Source organism: Melitaea cinxia, chromosome 10 (assembly GCF_905220565.1).
Source record: "Melitaea cinxia chromosome 10, ilMelCinx1.1, whole genome shotgun sequence".
Lineage (NCBI taxonomy): Eukaryota > Metazoa > Arthropoda > Insecta > Lepidoptera > Nymphalidae > Melitaea > Melitaea cinxia.
In genome coordinates this window covers 6,863,212-6,884,242 of record NC_059403.1, presented here as the reverse complement: position 1 = coordinate 6,884,242, position 21,031 = coordinate 6,863,212, and the positions used below count along the sequence as shown (strand labels likewise).

The following is a 21,031-nucleotide window of genomic DNA, read 5'->3' as shown; positions in this document are numbered from 1 at the left end:
CAAGTTTTTGTCAAAAAATCTCAACTCGCGGGCAGTGAGCGCATAACAGCTTTTCAAGGCTGCGTTTTGTTGCTGCATAAATCTACTTACGCAGAACATCGATTACAACGGTAAAATCACGAAAAATGTACGATGACGGAACAGTGGGATATCGGAACTTGAGACAATTTTCAACCATACGATTAGTGAATGAGATTTTTTTCTTGTATTACATAAAATAAATAACCAACGGGTTGACTGAAAAAATCCTGGCCCGGCTATGTTATATTCACCCTTCGATATTCAAACCAGAGTTTTAGTAGACAACCAATATTGGATTTTAGACCATAGCAACCCAAAAATTAATCTTGCTAGTACCTAACGTATATTAAATAAAGTCCGACAACCTATAACTAAGTTTTTTTGTGGAGAAATTATTTACTACGTTACTTCTAATTTTTTACTTAATTTTTGATTTGTAATTTTTTTATTACCATTAAAGTTTATCTTTGAATTGAAATGTAATTCTGGGTTCCATTTTTCTTTGAGACCTACAGAATCCTACAAAAATAAATTAAAAGCGTCTAAAGAAGCCGACTTTAAATTTCGCAGAGTATAATATCGTGTTTCTCATTACTTAACATACAAAAATTTAGTCAGAATTTTTAATCAACCTTGATTACTTTTCTTTCTAAATAATTAGTGTTTAACGACCAGCGCCTTCACTAATAAGAATTTCTCTACTAATAAGAAAAGTCCGATGTTTACCGTCGAAACGAGAAAATAAAGTATGATCGTAGTCCTAATTAAATTTGGGAGGAAATTCATTCAACTGGAGCGAAAAACAAGATCTAATAGAGAAGACGTAGACTGATTATTATCAAGTTTCCTTGACGTATTTATATTGTTATATTTGTTTATATTTATTGAAACGCAATAATATTAAGCTTAAGTGCAGATCTAAAAAACTGGTAAGGTGTAGAGTTTACATGAAAACTGGGTAATATTAAATAAAAACATACATTTTTACGAGTGAAAAGTTATCCAATTAGCTAGCACAGAACAATCACACAATGCACTAGGATGTCATTAGTGCGCCTATTCCATGTAAACTCGAGGCGCTTTCTTACTACGGCGACGTAGCCCTTAACCTTTGTATCAGAAAGCATCGCAAGAGCAGTACAACATTTTAATACCTCTATGACTTGATTTTGTATTTATTTATTTTTTCAAAGTCAGACAAAAAAAAAACAATTTCAATTATATCGACAAGTAATAGAACGTAAGTAGATACAAAATAGTCAAGTTAATCCACGTTATCAAAGATTACTCAAAAGGTAGTCATCAGATTTCAATTAAATTTAAATGGGACCACAAGATAAGCACCAGGTTTCGGTTAAAACAAGAATCACCAAAATCATTTATAAAGAATAAACTGCCACTCTAGTGGATAATACAACTCACTACGTTATAGTAGTTGTGGCCATATAGCATCATTTGATCGATATTCACCGAAGTAGTTTTACTGGATATCTAATAGATGGCGTTGCGAAAAAATATGCAACACTTAAAAAATACTCATTATATCTCAATCATATTTAAATGGGACCACATGATAAGTATTACCTTTTTATTTGTACAACAAACATCACTATTAAACGGTGCACCCAGTAAATTTTTTAAGGTAAATATAATACAACGTAGTGTGACGAAGAAACAGTCAAGTAAATACGCATTATTATATGTAACTCAAAAGGTACTTGTCAAATCTCGATTAATTTGTAAATGAAACCACACGAGAAGCAACAACTTTTGACTGAAATGAGAATCATCAAAATCGGTACACTCGGTGAAAAGTTATACGGTATAACACAACCTAATTCGATGAAAAAATAGTCAAGTAAATACGCATTATTATATATAACTCAAAAATTATTAGTTAGATCGCAATTAAATTTAAATTAAACTACATGACACACAAAACCTCTCGATTAAAATTAAAATCATCGTAATCGGTCTACCCAGTCAAAAGTTCTGAGGTAACACATAAAAAAAAATACAATCGAATTGATAACTTTCTCTTTTTTTAGAAGTTGCTTACTAATATATTTAAATACTCTAACTATTACTTTCATTTAAAACTAGAAATGTTTAATCAAAATGCTTTAAATGTTTTATAAACAATAAATGGAAACAAAACAATACAGTTTCCACGAAGTCTGAAGTCTATCAGCAAAGTGATCTTAAAATAATTGTTTTTTATTTTTCTTTTATAGTGTCATTTGGCTGATACGATAACATTTTGTTCACTCGTTTAACATAAACATACTAATGAGATTCGTAACGATATCTATAATAAATATATATATACTAGCTGACCCCGCAAACGTTGTTTTGCCATATATTTTATTAACCTTCTTCATCCACCCCCTCCCTTATAACTTAGGGGAATGAAAAATAGATGTTGATCCTCAGACCTACCCGATATGCACACAAAATTTCATGAGAATCGGTCAAGCCGTTTTGGAGGAGTTTACCTATCAACCCCGCGACACGAGAATTTTATATATTAGACATCTATATGCTGATATATATGCTTTGCAAAATAAATAGCCTCGTATCTAATTATTTTCGAACGAGTGCTAATAAAAAATAATGTTATTCAGACAAGACGCTGTGGCTGAATCCCGTCGTTGCAAATACACACCAGTACAATGTGTTGATGTCGTCTTGAGTACGTATAAGTGTCGAAAAATTGAGCGCGATGCCCGGCGTTGCGGTCTAAGTCTTGATATGTAGTGTATCCCACGTACTCTGACATCGAGATAGAGTAAAAGTCTAAGTATAAAGTCTAAAGTATAATCTACTGCAGGGGCATTATACTTTTTTGAAGCTTATGATTTGGAACACATTTCGCCACGGTGCTTCAGTATGAAGTAGAGAGATATAGCTACCAAGAAATTACTACCGAGATGTGGAGGATTCCTCGCATGAGGTTTGAATACTACGCTACCAGGATTTTAAATCCAAGCCTGAAAAAGATTTATAGTCTAGGACATTAAGATTTAAAAGAAAATTATAATAACTTAACGTATGAATTGTCATAAAATATTCTTTGACACTTTGTGTGTCTTTGTGTGTGAGAATTTGTGTTGTGATCACAGAACATAAGGGAAATAGATACAAAATGACGAGGCAACATAGATATTACCACCCTTTGTATCTACTAGATGTTAAGTAGTGTCCGCTCAGGCATATAAATGTTTTATTCACAGAATATATTAGAAATGATTCCTTAATTATCAAGATTTATCGGTTTTGCTTAGTATCTTATTAGGAATTTACAAATAGGCTCTTTAGTGTTCTAAGTAGATAATCTATATAATATAAAGATACTGAGTTTACTTTTATAGTTTCCTTCTTATGAGAATACATATTTTTAACCGACTTCCAAAAAAGGAGGAGGTTCTCAATTCGACTGTATTTTTTTTTTATTTTAATGTATGTTACATCAGAACTTTTGACCGGGTTGACCGATTTCGACAAATTTTGTTTTAATCGAAAGGTGGTGTGTGCCAATTGGTCCCATGTAAATTTATTTGAGATCTAACAACTACTTTTCGAGTTATATCTAATAATGCGTTTTTACTTGACGCTTTTTTCGTCGACCTACGTTGTATTATACCGCATAACTTTCTACTGGATGTACCGATTTTGATAATTCTTTTTTTGTTGAAAAGGAGATATCCCTAGTTTGGTACCATGATAAGGAAACCAGGATCTGATGATGGAATCCCAGAGAAATCGAGGGAAACTCTCGAAAATCCACAACAACTTTTTACTGGGTGTACCGATTTTGTTAATTTTTAATTTAATCGAAAGCTGATGTTTATCATGTGGTCACATATAAATTTTATCGAGATCTGATGACTTCTTTTTGGGTAATCTTTGATAACGCGTAGTTGCTTGACTATTTTTTCGTCGATCTACGTTGTATTACTTGTCGATGTAATTGAAGTCGGTTTTTTTTTCGTTTGCGAGCAAACACAATTATTTCGTTTGCGAGCAAACACAATTATTATTTATAATATATTAAAGTTCGTGATGATGATGAATCGCTTTATTCAAGTAGCTTTCAAAAGCTCTTTTGAATCTTCATTTTACAAATGTGATTGAATAGAATATTAAAAAAAAACATAAACTTAAGTATTTCTTAACATGGAACTGAAATAAAATAGTTAAATTTATATTTGAAAACTGAATTTATATTTGAGAACTGAAAAATAATAAAATTTATATTTGAGAACTGAAAAATTTATATTTGAGAACTGAAATAAAATAGTTAAATTTATATTGAGCCCTTTCATTTGATACCCATATTGATGGGATTAATAAAACATAAATTATCCGCCATTTTGTAGCGGCGGCTATCTTGAATTTATAATGATAATGAATAAACATAATTGTATTGTCACCAAAATCCAAAGTGTATACAAAATTTCAGATTAATCGGTTGACAGGAAGAGGGTGAAATTTGAATTACTAAATTTGACCCAAGAATAAATAATAAAAAATAAATAAAACAAACGGGGTGAGCTAAATAAAACCGTTTAATAAAAATATGTCGGTAGTTGTGCGCAATCAACAACTCAAGTTTATCACATATAATTAAATTACAAAACATTTAAACAGTATATACCTACATAAACATATAAACACATATTAACAGAATTTTAACAATTATTGGTGAAAATAACGAAATGATTCATAAGTATTGACACCGTAACGATATCTATTCTATCTGTACGAAAATTATGACATATTTTTCTTTTTTCAAACAATTCTATCAACTACAAATCCATTTTGTAGTTTTATTGTTCGAAGTGAAACTGGTCTTAAAGGCTGTTTTCACTCATGCTGATAAAGGTAGCTTATGTGCGAAATAGAATTTATTAGTAACCTATACACATTACATAACTTCGTTGAGTCTTCTGTGGTGGATGTCACGAAATAGTTTTATTACAAAGTAATTAATACAATATACAGATAAATATTTCATTATGGACTATGTTCCAAGTTCTCTGAGTAGCATATTTTTAATTATTAATGTCTACGAACAAGATAGAAATATGTAATAATATATCTAAAATTAACAAATAAATAATGTGGTTCTTATCATAACGTACAAGGGAACAACACATATAGCAACGATACTGTCCGTTCCTTATCAGTTCGTTGTTGTTTTCGAAGTGGAAAACATGGATCGTGAGGTAGAAGGAAAAGTTGTCGTTGTAACCGGGGCCGCAAACGGCTTAGGTCTAGCTATTGTCACCAGCTTTCTCGAACAAGGCGTGGGATTAGCGATCCTTCTTGATATAGACAAAAAGAAAGGAAAAGAAGTTGTGGCGGACTTGCAACAGAGGTATGGAGACGACAGAGCGGTCTTCTATAAATGTGATGTTATAGACGATTTAGAAAAAGTGTTCGGGAAGATTTACGACAACCACGAAAATATCGACATTCTTGTTAACAATGCTGGTGTTCTTGACGAGAGTAACATCAAAAAAACGATGGATATTAATACAAACGCTGTTATGGAGTGGACTGTGAAGTTTTACAAAAAAATGAGTGTAGCCAATGGTGGTAGAGGTGGTACAATCATCAACGTGTCCTCAATATTCGGTTACAGGATAACACCGTTTATACCATATTATCACGCATCCAAGTACGCAGTGATTGGTTTTTCGAAATCCATCGGTAATGAGTTGAATTTCCAGAAATCTGGTGTCCGAGTGGTCACACTATGTCCAGGTTTGACACATTCAAATATGACTGGCAACCCCAATGCCTGGGAGGATTCATTAGACGAATTCCTAGAGCATTTAACCATGTACGAATGGCAGGATGCTTCTGCTATCGGAGATGGTACGGTTGATATATTCAGATACGGAAATCCTGGATCTGTCTGGGTTGTAGAAGGTTCCAGACCAGCTGTAGAAATAGGAGTTTAATTGCATGACTAAATGTAAATAATTATATTAAATAATTTTAAATTATACTTTTTGTTATAAATTTTGCTGTGTGGCTGCGGCAATAAAGAATATAGCCACCTCTCTTCCCGTGGGTGTCGTAAGAGGCGACTAAGGGATAACACAGTTCTACTACCATCTTGGATCTTAAAAAGCCGACTGATGGCGTGATACCCATCCAACTGCTAGCTTTGAAATACACAGGCCGAAGACGGGCAGCAGCGTCTTCGGTGCGACAAAGCCAGCCCTGCGGTCACCAACCCGCTTGCCCAGCGTGGTGACTATGAGCAAAGCATATGAATCCACGCCATTGTTGGCGCGAGCTTGTGGAGGCCCTGCAGTGGACTGAGATAGGCTAAAATGATGATGATGATGAATGATGAATTTTTAATGAGTACGTATTTTATTAAACTTATGTATTATCATATCTTTTGTAATATATTTAATAATTTTTTTATTCTTTATTACTGTAACAATAATTAATGTACCTAAGTACAACTAAAGTATATAATATATATATATATATATATATATAAGCGAAAGGTCACTCATCACGAACTCTCCGAAATTATAACAGTTACAAACTTGAAATTTGGCAAGTAGGTTTCTTATAGGGCGTAGACATCCGCTGAGAACCAATTTTATAAAACTCGACCCCTAAGGGGATGAAACGGGGGTTGGAAGTTTGTATAAAAGTCCCATGTTTTTGAAGTAAGAGACTTGAAATTTAAAATGTATGCTCTATAGATGGTGAGGAGGTGTCCATCATAATCTATATATATATGAAAGAGAAAGGTCACTGACCCACTCATCACAAGAACCCAAAAACCGCTGGATAGTCCATCCATCCAGGGTGAAAAAAGTAGAAATTTGGCAGGGAGTTAGGTTAGTAGACGTCCGCTAAGAACGGATTTTGCGATATTCTACCGCTAAGGGGGTTTAATTGGGGTTGATAGTTTGTGTGAAACATATACAGCAGGGTCGGTTTTAAGCAAAATAACCGCGTTGCAACCCTATGTGTTCAAGAAACAATTATATTGATCACTTATAAGTAGTACAAAAAAATATATTTTTTACAATATCTAACCTTTACGTTTTGGAGCAGTGTTGTGGATTAAGTTCTGATCCTTCTCCTACATGGGGAAAGAGGCCTATGCCCAGTAGTGGGATATTACAGGCTGAAGCGGCGCTTCAAGACGAACGCTTACGGAACGGCTTAGCGGGTTATGATGAGAGTTTCACTGGAAGTTTGCCGGGAAAACTTTGTGTCACATTGATTTCAACGCGGGCGAAGCTGCGGGCACAGCTAGTATAAATATAAGTCTGTTACAATAAAATGTATTTTAAGCTTAGTTACCTTATCATAGTTACAAAAAGTATATGGAAGATAAGATATATTTCAATTTGTTTTAACATTTTTGTAGCAATCAGAGCATTTATTTATTAAACAAATATGGGTAATATTACTTACAGAAGACTATGGAGCATACGTGCGTTATCGTTATCTGACTTGAACAGTGTACAGCGATGAAACCCGTGATAAGGCTACAAGAAATTTCGACTCCAAATACGTTATAATTTTGTGATTATAAACAGAAAATAGACGTATAACACGAAATCTCTTCTGTACGTGAAGAAAACTAATATTTTTTTTTTATATATATAACTAGGTCAGCAAACAAGAGTACGGCTCACCCAGTGGTAAGCGATTATTGTAGCTTATAGACGTCTACAACACCAGAAGCATCGCAAGTGCGTTGTCGACCCAATCCCCAATCCCCTCAGGAGCTGTGGTCACCTTACTCACCAACAGGAACAAAATACCTCTTGAAAAAGTATTATTTAGCTGTGGTCTTCTGTAAGGTCAAGGCACTACCCAAGTCGGGCTGCTGAATATTTTGAACATGGAATTCCTGCTGTACCCAACCTCAGTTAATAACAAGTATGACCAAATTAATAAAGTGTGTGTGTGTAATTCATACACAACAGAAGTGAATCTTCAGAAAAGTAGGCTAACGAGACATTTTTTTCACCGAGAATATAAAATACTATATGGTGAATTATATCTCATTATCTTTTATCTAGCTGTGCATCGCGGTTTCACCCGCGTTAATTTGAGGAAACCTATATATATAGGATATATATATAGGATAACCTTCATCACTATATCTCTATATCTTCTAATGATTGTCCCATAAAAATTCAACAAAATTATCTAAACAAAAAGAATTTGATCGCAAAAAATTGTCATATTTAATAAAAATGTTTGGATATTTTATATCTATCTGGACGTTAGATACTCGGACACGGTAAACATGGTTTTTCCCGCGTAAAACCCCGATTTAGCGGAAATTTCGGGATAAAAAGGAGCCTATGTTTTGCCACCCAACCTTTTTTGTCTTCTAATGACTATCCCATAAAAATCGGTTCAGCCGCTCCGAAGAGCCCATAGAAAGACAGACAGACAGACAAAAATTAGAGACTACGGTACGGTACGTGAAATGATGATTATAATAATAATAGTAACTACGAAAATGAAAAGAACGGATCGTCAGAGAATGTGTCGCAGTGTGGTATGCAAAACGTGCATTTCAAGACATGTGCAATAAATAGGATTTGGTCCTAAATACAGCTCGGCATTTCGAAAAAGATAATATCGTGGCTCTGCGACTTGTCAAATCAAAGGATTTGACGGTGCACACAATTTTTCAGCTAGAACGTCAAGTTTGAATTTACCAACTAATGACCAGGAAATACAGGCACCACGCGTGCCCAAAGAAATTTGTTCGTATACTGGAGCTAGTAAAAACCTGTATTCTTTAAGTAATTCCAAACACCCGTGTCTAATTTTTTTATTAGGTATAGCTTCTGCGCGCGACTTCGTTCGCGTGGAACAGAGGCGCGCGCAATGCTTGATCATTATTTTGCTGCGATGTTATTTTAAAACTGCGATATCTCCTGAGATACTCATTGAAATCGATTATGTAAAAGGTGTGCTGTGCTGTGTGGCTACGGCACTAAAGAATTTAGCCACCCCCTCTCTTCCCGTGGATGTCGTAAGAGGCGACTAAGGGATAACAAGGTTCCACAACCACCTTGGAACTTAAGAAGCCGACTGATGGCGGGATAACCATCCAACTGCTGGCTTTGAAAAACACAGGCCGAAGACGGGCAGCAGCGTCTTCGGTGCGACAAAGCCAGTACTGCGGTCACCAACCCGCCTGCCCAGCGTGGTGACTATGGGCAATACACATGAGTTCACGTTATTTTTAGCGTAAACTTGTGGAGGCCCATGTCCAGCAGTGGACTGTATAGGCTGTAATAATGATGATGTAAAAGGCTATTATGTTTTAAATTAAATATGTGATGAATAACGTATTTATTTAGATAAGGATTAATATCATGTTTCTAAAAACATCTTCGCAAATAATGCATTATTTTAGAACAAACTTGGTTAGCATAAAAAAGGTCATAGTGAGCCAACCTTAAAAGATAGATATATGCTGTCGCGGACTTTTTTTTAGAACTTTTAAAGAGGATCAATTCTGTGGTACATGATTTTTGCGAAACTTTAACTGTTTCCACAGCGCACGCAGCGGGAGCTCTCAAAAGGAAAAAAGAACCCCCGATTTTGAAACATTCTTCATTGGTGCTCCGCTCCTTTTGGTCTTAGCGTGATGATATATAGCCTATAAACTTCCTTGATAAATGGGCTATCTAACACAAAAATAATTTTTTAAATCGGACCGGTAGTTTCTGAGATTAACAACGCGCTACAAACAAACAAACAAACAAGCAAACAAACAAACTCTTCAGCTTTATAATATTAGTATAGATACATTTACGCGTTTGTTTCTTTATCGTGACGCATTTTCGTTTCATCGAGTTTAAAATGACAACTACCTAAGAAGTTTCACTTCAGAAATTTATTTTTTGAGAACAGTTTAAACTACGATTAATTATATGTTTGTAAGGTCTGAGATAGACTCAAATTCGGTAAGCTTCAAAAATGCTTTTAAATCGTCATTATAATATTTAAAATTATATTTGTTTTATTAATTATAATTAAAAGTGATCCAATCTTCCATCGATTCAGAATTTGATTTAGTAGTATTATTTTTATAGTGACGACAATATAATTAAATAATAAAAAAAATAAATGGCTAAAAAAGAGCTGGAAGAAGCTGTGTTATAATTAAACGCCTAATATACATATAAAGCGGGAATAGTTACCGAGTAATGAGCACCTCAATAAGATAGGCGCTTTACTTAGGTACGGCAAAGTACTAATATCAGAAATAAACAGATCGATGGAGGAAGTACATTGACCTTACAAAAGATCACAGCTAAATAGCACTGCTCTCAAGCATTGTTGTGTTCCTGTAGTGGGTAAAGTAGCCAGCGCTCCTGGGGAGGGTCAGGGACAAGGCCACGCGCTTATAATACAGCTAATACTGCTGGCATCGATAGGCTACGCTGTCTGCTAACTAACAGGTGGACTGTACGCTTATTCAACAAAATTTTATTTTTAATTTGTACGATTTTATTTTGTATTACCCACACATTAGGAAATTCTAAACATTTTTTAAAACCATATCAAAAATCGACCGTTCCAGCGGATCTCGAACCTATATCTTCGACTGACCGTGTCGGTGCTCTAGCTAATTAAGCTATGGAACGATGTACCCGCTACGATGAACAATGATTTTATATTCGGTACTAAGCGAACGTGGCGCGTTGATTTAACATTTTACTTAAAATAGAAAAAGTATTATCAAAAAGACTGTCTTGGTTTTGACAAAAGTAAATTGCTTGCTATCTAATAACTATTATTGCTTTTAAATAAATAATTTGAAAGTAAATCCTTAGAAATAAAAATAACACAATTTTCAAGGAGTCAAAGCAACACGCAGAACCAACAGATAATAATATAATTATTTTATATAATATAATATAATATAAAATTGTGAATGTAGAATTATCATTATTTTTAATGTTACAAGTGTACCGATAACTGGTACTATAAGCTGCATGGTCGAATTATATGTGAAAAATGTGAAAATGAAAATAAAAAACTGTGTATAGCTGATAACCTCTGTGTAAATGTAGCATCAAAAATTAGAAAAGAAGAAATAAGATTACGAGACAAAGAGAATTATCTATATTAATAATATACACGATCCCACGCCACATAATTATTATGAATAAAAATAAAGTGTAGTTAATATATATATATGCATATAATGTACATAATTCACTAGCGATGTTATTTAATTTATGATTTAACCTTACCTAAGCTGGCTGTAGATTTTATTTATGCACTAACACAGGTCTTAATGTAAGTGTCTACCATCGGGGCGAGGAGGCGAATGCTAGCGCGACCCCCTCTCGCCCCACCCAGGCGGACGACTGCTTACACGTGGTGGTTTTTTTTAGTCAGTAAGAGTCTGACATAGCCCTCTGGCACCCTCGCGCCGGAGGGTATCCATGATGGATTTTCTCTACGTAAAAAAAAAGTCTTAATGTAAGTGTAAGCGGTTAACTTGTCAATGACAAGTAAACGAATGTGTTATTATTTGAATTTAAAATTCTAAAAATTAGGGCTGTTTGCAATGTCATTTATGATAGGTAACTTTGGCTGTAAAACTAGTAGAGTCATTCAACAGCCAGGAAAAAAAAATGTTAATAATAAAATTTATTTCCTTTAGGAATATTTCAAACTAATAACTAATAGAGTTATAATTTTTTTTCTTCACATTTCGTCATACTTTACACAGAACATACAAAAGCACAAAAAAAACTATATTATTATCAATCAATCAATCATTACAGCCTATACAGTCCACTGCTGGACATAGGCCTCCACAAGTTTACGCCAAAAATAACGTGAACTCATGTGTTTTGCCCATAGTCACCACGCTGGGCAGGCGGGTTGGTGACCGCAGTACTGGTTTTGTCGCACTGAAGACGCTGCTGCCCGTCTTCGGCCTGTGTATTTCAAAGCCAGCAGTTGGATGGTTATCCCGCCATCGGTCGGCTTCTTAAGTTCCAAGGTGGTTGTGGAACCTTGTTATCCCTTAGTCGCCTCTTACGACACCCACGGGAAGAGAGGGGGTGGCTAAATTCTTTAGTACCGTAGCCACACAGCACTTATTTAATTTTTTAATATTATTAAAGAATTATTAAAGAACACTACACGAACGATATTATTAAAGAACACTTATTTAATTTTTTTATTCAAGGAAAAATATGCTTACTCATGACAAAGTTGCGCAGTGCGAGTCTATGAGCAAAAATAAGTTCCGTACGATTAATTAAAACATTACTTTTAAATGATCTTCCATTGAAGATAGGTATTATTTTTAATTATTATGTAACAGTTGTAGCGACATGTAAATGTTAATAAAAATAATTGTTATTAACTCTGATTTTAGTTTTTCTTTTTTTACAAAATATACCCACAAATATTTAATTGCTTACTGTCAGTTTAATATATCTACTAAGGCACCTGGCAGACGTTGTCCTGCCCAAAACAATAGCTTTGGAATTTGATTGCTGACATACCGACAGCAGCGCCACCTACCCGGAGGAAATTTTGTTTTCGAATCCTCCATGAAGGACTTTGGCACATCGGGCCTAAGTAACGTGACCCCGGTGACAAAGTTCCCTGGTGAGGAAAGCCCAGGTAAGGAGGCGCACCTCAAGGCCCGAACCCAAACAGGCCTCCGGGCCTGCCATAACGACCCACACACACACCCGACATTATAAATTAAAATTTAAAAATTAAGTAAATTGTTTATTAATGTTGTAAATTTGTTATAAATGTTATGATTTCTGCTCTAGAAATTCCTAAAAATAGCATAGTACCTATATGAGTTAATATCAAAACTGCTATACTAACGAAATCAAGTAGAAATCTAGTATCTATCTCTATCTCTATCTCTATCTATTATAAATAACACAATAAATATTACAAATATATTATGGTTCTTATCGTAGTTTACGAAGGTGCCCTAATTTCATCTCTTCAAGCTACTAGCCTATATAAAGTCATTGCTTCATATTATAACTCAGTGTGAAAATTTTTTTGTCGGAAGAAACATGGATCGTCAGGTTAAAGGAAAAATTGTAGCAGTGACTGGTTCTGCTAATGGCCTAGGCTTGGCTATGGTCACCAGCTTTCTGCAACAAGGGGCGAAATTGGCAATTCTTCTCGATATGGACGAAATCAAGGGAAACGAAGCGCTAATGAACTTAAAACAGAAATATGGGGACGACAGAGTAGTTTTCTATAAATGTAATGTCTTAAACGATTTGGAAGATGTGTATCAAACGATCACAAGGAACCATAAGTATATCGACATTCTCGTCAACAATGCTGGTATTCTCGATGAGAAAAACATCAAAAGAACGATGAATATTAATGCTATCGCTGTCATGGAATGGACAGTAAAGTTTTACAAAAATATGAGTTTAGCTAATGGCGGAAAAGGTGGTACAATAATCAATGTTTCTTCGATATTTGGCTACCGGATATTTTCATTTATACCATTTTACCAAGCTTCTAAGTACGCGGTACTTGGTTTCTCGAAATCTATAGGCCATGAGATGAATTTTAAAAAATCGGGCGTTCGCGTCGTCACACTGTGTCCCGGACTCACACATACAAGTTTGACGGATACTCCAAATGTGTGGGAGGGATGTTCTTTAGAAGAAATGTCCCCATATTTATCAAAATTCGAATGGCAGGAACCTCCAGCTATCGGCGATGGCGTGGTGGAGATATTTAAGAATGCTGATTCTGGCTCAGTTTGGCTCGTGGAGGGTTCTAGACCCGCTGAAAAGATAGACATTTGAATGTTTTATGTGTCTTGTTGTTACGCAATTATAATAAGTATTTTACATTTTTTAACATTGCGGTTTTTGTGCAACTTTTTACTTGTATTAAATATTTGTGGTTATTTTATTAAAATAACATAAATCTATAAAATATTTTTAACAATGCCTATTTCTTTTCATACCTTTTTTAAATATTTTGTAAGGTCTCTAAAATGTGTACACGTTATGTACATATTTTCACATTTGCACTTTTAGTCTCATCGACTAAATATTTTGAAAAAAAAAATTTCTAATGAAAAGCTTGTTCTCCGACATACTAGAAGACATACCTCAACCGGAATGTAGCTGTGTGTCTTTGCATTTTAATAAATTATCAGCATCATTTAATTTTTTTTTTGTCAAGGTAAATAAGTAACATGTAATAGACTATAAGCTAATACAGAAATAGGAACACGTTTCATAATAATATAACTCGTTTCGTTTTCTATTTCTTTTTTTTCTCTTTTTTTATCTTGGCAGTCACATATTTCGTGTGGTTGTATGTTTGACATAATGATATTAACTGTCCAACAATGTAAAACCTATTTACGTACCTAATTATGTGTCTATATATCAAGAACAACAAATCTCAAGGTCATAATTACAATCAGATTCCACACATTCGTGCAAATAACATATTAATATTTAATTTTACTATACTAAATATCAATAAACTAATGCTACTTTGACTAATACTAAAATTGTACTTGTTTGTAAAAAAAAAGAACGTATTATTATGTATAGTAGAAGTCATTATGTATTAATTTTTGTTGCTGTATATGAGAATCAAGCATTCCTGCATTTTTTCATTAGCTTAAAAATTACAGCTGCCTACTAAATAAAATGTTAATATATATAAATAACGCGTCTCGTTGTTGGTCCGCGATGGACCCCTAAGCTAATTTATATATTCTTAATGTACACGAAAATACGGACACATATAAAGAAAGATAACCCATAATATACGATATACGGACACATATAAGAAGAATAACCGATTGTAATCAAACTTGCACACCGTGTGGAGTTAGGTCCAACTTGAAAGATAGGCTATATTTTATTTTGATATGTGTAATTATTATATTTGAGAAAAAAAAAATAAAGCGGTACGAAGTTTGCCAGGTCAGCTAGTAAAATATATATCTAAAACTCAAAAAAGTCATGAGTTCAACAAGAATAAGTGAAAGAATATGAAAATTATCTTATTATCTAAAGCCTCATATAACAAATTTAAATGATACTTTAGTTTTATAAAATGTTGTGCGTATGAGGTAAATAGTAATGTACCATATGTATATGGGTGTTTGTTTACACGCAAAAACTATATGCATTGAAAAGTATATTATCATACGTGTTAAGTGATTAAAAATGTATTCAAATTAAAATCTAAAATATATCAAATAGGCTACAAAAGACCCCAGACCAAAAAAATGGCATAAGACTAAAATTGTTATCATTTCATTCGGCGGGGATGGTGATATTAACTTGTATTTATAATATTTTTATCAAGAATTCATTTAAAGATACGTCATTACAGTAAACAAAATGAAATAATCATTACTTAATTTTGTTGATATAACGATAAGCGGACCTTTGGCTTTATATCAGCTTCATTTATAGCCGTGTCTTTGTTATTACAACTTAATAATAGTCTATCTTTCTAGAAGTACACATGGAGAAAACTTTAAAAAATAAAGTTGTCGTTATAACCGGCGGCGCTGCCGGTATCGGCTATGAAATAGCTGATCAATATCTACAAAAAGATTCTAAAGTCACAATCCTTCTAGATATCGATGAAAAACAAGGAACAGAAGCAGCAAAAACTCTATGCACAAAATACGGCGCAAACAAAGCTGTTTTTATAAAATGTGATGTTACAAAGGATTCGGAGACTGTCTCAGCTAAAATTTTTGACACGTACAAGACTGTTGATGTTCTAGTAAATAATGCTGGAATTCATAAAGAAAAACTTGGAAAAAAAACTATCGAAACCAACGTCTGGGCATTAATCGACTGGTCCTTAAAGTTTTGGGAACACATGAGAACTGACAAAAATGGTAAAGGAGGTACGATTATAAACATAGCTTCAATTTATGGCTACAGAGTCGATCAATACATTCCCATTTATCAAGCATCAAAGTTTGCTGTGATGGGTTTTACGAAATCATTGGGACACGCATACAATTATAGAAGATCGGGCGTTAGGGTTGTTGCCATCTGTCCTGGATATACTGAGACAAATTTGATAGCAGAACCAAAGACGTGGGATGACGCATGCTCAGCAGATTACCACGCGTTTATGAAGAAACAGCTTTGGCAGAAAGTGGATTCGGTTGGTAAAGCCGCTGTCGAGGTATTTGAAAACGCTAGTAGTGGTACTGCTTGGGTAATCGAAGGAGCGAAGCCTATTTTTGAAGTTTAGATTATTGAGGTGATCACTTCAACCAACTGTTTCTTTTTTTTAAATAATAATGAATGAAATCTCAAATTCTGTTTTTCATTTCATTTTATATAACCATAAATAATTATACATAAGGCAAGAAACGGCGTTAAAATTTACTTTATGGTCAACGTTTAAGCAATTAACCTTCATTCTCATATTTTTGATTTAATTCGGCACTACAGATTTTTTGCATATAAACCGTAATTTAAATGTGTTAAAATATATAGTGATAGGCGTGGTGGATTAAGCTCTGATCCTTCTCCTACATGGGGAAAGAGGCCTATGCCCAGTAGTGGGATATAACAGGCTGAAGTGTATCTATGTGATACAAAGTGAACAGTAAATAAAAAAAAATTGTGACAAACAACATTGTATTTGTTAAAAATATTATCCTCAAAGACAAACTTTAGTTAACCGGTTTCATAGATTTTTTTTTCAAAATTTCCACGGGATTGAAAGTAAAACCACTAGGCGATAGTAGTCAATTTATTTGTCATTTGTGTAAAATTAAAACGTAAATTTTTTATTATATATTTGTTTACTTTATATATTTGTTATTTTATATTTGTTTCAAATGAGATCAATAAATAGGATGTCTCTTGTGCAGGATAAATCTAATATATAAATTTCTCGTATCTCAGTATTAAGGCCAAAATCCTCCGAAACGGCTTGGACGGATTGTTATGAAAATTTATGTGCATATTTGGTAGATCTGAGAATTAATCTTAAAATATTTTTAAACAACTAAGTTATAAGGATGGCCCACCCAAAATATTGTCATCCTTATATGGCCCAGCCATAATTTTTTTTTTTAATTTATTTGCGATTTTTTTTCATTTTTATTTTTTATGATTTAGCATTAAAAATACATACAACCATTAATTTTTACCATTCTACCAACAACCTCTTTTTTTAAATAGCGATTAAAAAGATAACAAAATCTAACTTCTTTTGTTGCATGAGATTTTTTAACTGTTTTTTACTAATTTAGGCTCGTTTGTTTTAAATATACCTTCAGAATTTTTTTTTCTAGCAGCTCTAGTTTATTAATTACAGGTACCCCCTTAAAATGTACTCTAAATTTTACTGTTGATATCGCTATCGTCAACATCTTACTAGTTTTTGTTTCTTTTTTACAATGGCTTCGTCTAGAAGGACCTTTGTAAAGAACCCAAATAGATTTTGTCACATTTGTGGCAAATATACATTCAAAAAATCCTGTTTAAATGTGTCGGACTTCTTAAAAATGCCTACATGGAGTACTATTAACGGCCATTAGAAACAAACAACAAGCCCTGGATACCGAATATAGTGTGTAAAACATGTGTGGAGTCTTTGCGTTTATGGAAAAATAACAAGAGGGATCCCTTGAACCCCAACCAAGTATATCTCAGTACATTTCAGTATATATCCAGATCATTTCCAAAACTGAGTGCTGAGAAGTTAAAAGCTGGAATTTTCGAAGAACCACAAAATAGACATTTAATAAACCATGTAAATTTTACTGAAGGTATGACAACCGCTGAAAAAAATGCTTGGAATGAGTTTGTTTGGCTCGTAAAGAACTTTTTGAGAAATAAGAAGTCCATGGACTTTCCTGACTACGTCAAGCAGTAACTATTATACTTTCAGTAACTTGAATGTTATAATAAGATAGTTACATAAATTGTTATATGACGGGATACCATGTTTTTTTGAAAAAAATAGCTACCTTTCATATCTCAAAAAGTACAGATTTAGAATCAGGGTAGAAAATGCAGCTAGATCTAAAAAAACATTCCATGCAACAAAAATAATGTTGTGCAGTGTATAATATATATGGCCAACAAGTAATTTACGGGCTCTGTGAAGAACTCACTATAGGCGGCGCCGCGGTCGCTTAAAACCGAACAATCATGATATCAAAAATTTCGATCTAACTGGTACATCATACCTTAGCTTAATTGGCTAGAGCACCGACACGGTCTGTCGGAGATGCAGGTTTGATTTCCGCTGGAACGGTTGATTTTTGATATTATATTAAAAATGTTTAGAATTCCCTAATGTGTGGGTAACACAAAAATAAATAATACGTATGATGATTAATGATTAATAATTTATCAGCATTATCGCACGCTAAGCTCTTGTAATTTAAGCAACGAGGCAAGGCTTTCTGATAATATAATTATTTATTAACTGTTTTTTTACTTAAAACATTTACACAGAGACCTAACCAAGTAACCCCGGTTATATAAGCAACTTAATCCTCGTGTTAATAGGCAATAGGCGACTTTCATAGCTAAATACGTTTTTTTTATAATTATACATAGAAATAATAGTACACATATAAATACAAATACTATACCTAGACTCAGCCGGGAATCGAACAAACAAACCGCGGAGCAGAAAGCAGGGCAACTACAGAATGCGCCACCGGGCTAATCAACTGATTCATTATTTATTACTTGCACAGAATCTTCAAGTGGTACTTAAGGTTAACTTATCTCTTAAAACATTACTTATTGTAGCTTATTTTTCACGTTTCATCGTAATTTAAATATTTTTATTGATACTGATAATAAATAACAACTGAAATAAGTGCAAGTAAGGTCGACAAAAATGGCATGTTCGATATATTAATAACGAGTTCATTAGTAACAAACGTATTTAGTTTTGCGGTCTTTTGTAATATAATTTACATCTTTTTATAGGTCGGGCTAATTTTTACCAAGTGAGGTGAGTGGTTATGATGTTTAGAGAATCCACAAACATGATATTGATTCTTTTTAAGAAGTTCCATTGGTAAAATACAATTTTTTTTAGAAGAAACGAACTGTTTTTGTGTTTCTCAAACGATGTTCCTTTAGCAAATGTAACAACAGTGAATAGCTGGTAAACCAATTATCAGAACTAGCATTGCGATTGATCCTCAAAATTGGAACTCCGAGTCTATTTGCAACGTTGATTGTTTATTGCTGACTGCCTATGGAGCTGTTACATGTTTTCCCGAGTAAATTTCAAGATTGACAAAGTAAAACGATTATTTCCTCACCGTCTGCGGGCCAACTGCCTATTTTAACGACGAATTAAACGATTCTTCTATCGCACATTAAGTCGATAATTTGTAGACAATTGACGTGCCCCACGGTTTTATTTTAGTCTAGTCTATGCATATGTTTATAATTCCCACGACTGTATCTATTTTATTATTTTTTGGTTTTTAGTACATTTATCTTAAACATTGCAATGTATGTTTAACATAAAACCGTTTAACTTAAAAAGTTTTTTTACCTATTTTTTTCTTATACTACTTTTATTAAAGGTTGCCTGGAAGAGATCGTTATAAGCGATAAGGCCGCCTTTGCATACATTATTTGTTTGTGTGTGTGCAATAAAGTTTAATAAATAAATAAATAAAATTTGTTGTATGGATAGTAATACAAGTATAAATAAATATTAGATCACACATTGACTAACAACTTATCTAATCGTTTTATTTATTTTACGACATGATAAAATTATTTGTTGTAGGATATCTCGAACGTTTTATTATGTATGTGTACGTTGTAGTATTAGATGTCACCCACTTTAAGACTTTGGCTTAAGATTTATGACAATTATATCAAGAGATGAAATAATATTTGTACATACATACATACATACACATATATATAAGGGACAATACAAGCTAAATCCATTAATCAACCAAAAAACTTACTACAAAGCCTACGAATTTTATATGTATAACTAGCTGTGCCCGTGACTTCGTCCGCGTGGAATTTAACAAAAGAATTATTGTTTGAGTTATAAAATAAATTAATTACTAAAATAAAAGTAGCCTAAGTTATTCCTTATTATATCAGCTATCTGCCAGTGGAAGTCCCGTCGAAATTGGTCAGCCGTTTCCGAGATTAACTGAAACAAACAGACAGACAGAAAAAATTGAAAAAAATGTTATTTTGTTTAGGAACCGTGTATATCATATATCCAGGTGTATTTAGTAAAAAGCGGTTATTTTAATATTACAAACAAACATTCCAATTTTATTTATTTGTACTGATACATTATAACAAACGCTAGGGTCAGGTCGAGTTTCGATGTGAGCACTACACCTCCCAATCAGTTATTATTTCATTTTCGATTCAGTCACATGCAGTAATTACGTGACAAGTTTTTTTTGTCAGTCAAATTATAGATGTTAAATCTGACTGCAAAATCAAAGTAAGTGAACGCAATATTGTTCATTGTCCATGGATAACTCAATTCAATCTTTTGTTATACTGACACCACGGTCTGAACTTATGTATAACTAATACGTAGAATATTTAAAATTATAATTCAAGAAGGTAACAAAATAAAAACGAAATAATAATAACATTCCATCACGTACACGGTCAGTAATTTAAATAATAAAACAGCAGTTTATTATGCACCTATCATTCACTTCTGTCATGTTAAAGATATTAAGCCTCCGAGTACTGGATAAACGCCAAGATATGTGCATAATTTTATTTAAAAACAACACAACTATAAAATTACTCTGTATAAATAATTTTTTTTTAAAGATATCTTATATAGGTAACATTATCTTCATCATTGATTTCCGATCACAATCTGTAATACATTTTCAAATGTGATTTTTTTTTTCTATAACTTATTGAACTGGCTTGTTTTTTGAGACACTTATCGCTTAATACATTATTTGATTTCTTATCGTTTTTTT

At 33.3% G+C, this 21,031-nt stretch overlaps 2 protein-coding genes and 1 pseudogene across 2 annotated transcripts; all 3 read left to right on the top strand.

The window, feature by feature from the left end:
• Positions 1-5,214: 5,214 nt before the first annotated feature.
• LOC123657219 lies at positions 5,215-6,037 on the top strand (annotated as a pseudogene).
• Positions 6,038-13,085: 7,048 nt separating this feature from the next.
• On the top strand, positions 13,086-14,007 carry LOC123656981 (15-hydroxyprostaglandin dehydrogenase [NAD(+)]-like). The gene has a single exon (XM_045592588.1). The coding sequence runs from the start codon at positions 13,110-13,112 to the stop codon at positions 13,863-13,865; it is 756 nt and encodes a 251-aa protein (XP_045448544.1). The 5' UTR covers positions 13,086-13,109; the 3' UTR covers positions 13,866-14,007.
• A 1,526-nt stretch (positions 14,008-15,533) lies between these two features.
• LOC123657095 (15-hydroxyprostaglandin dehydrogenase [NAD(+)]-like) lies at positions 15,534-16,374 on the top strand. The gene has a single exon (XM_045592681.1). The coding sequence runs from the start codon at positions 15,559-15,561 to the stop codon at positions 16,306-16,308; it is 750 nt and encodes a 249-aa protein (XP_045448637.1). The 5' UTR covers positions 15,534-15,558; the 3' UTR covers positions 16,309-16,374.
• Positions 16,375-21,031: the final 4,657 nt, after the last annotated feature.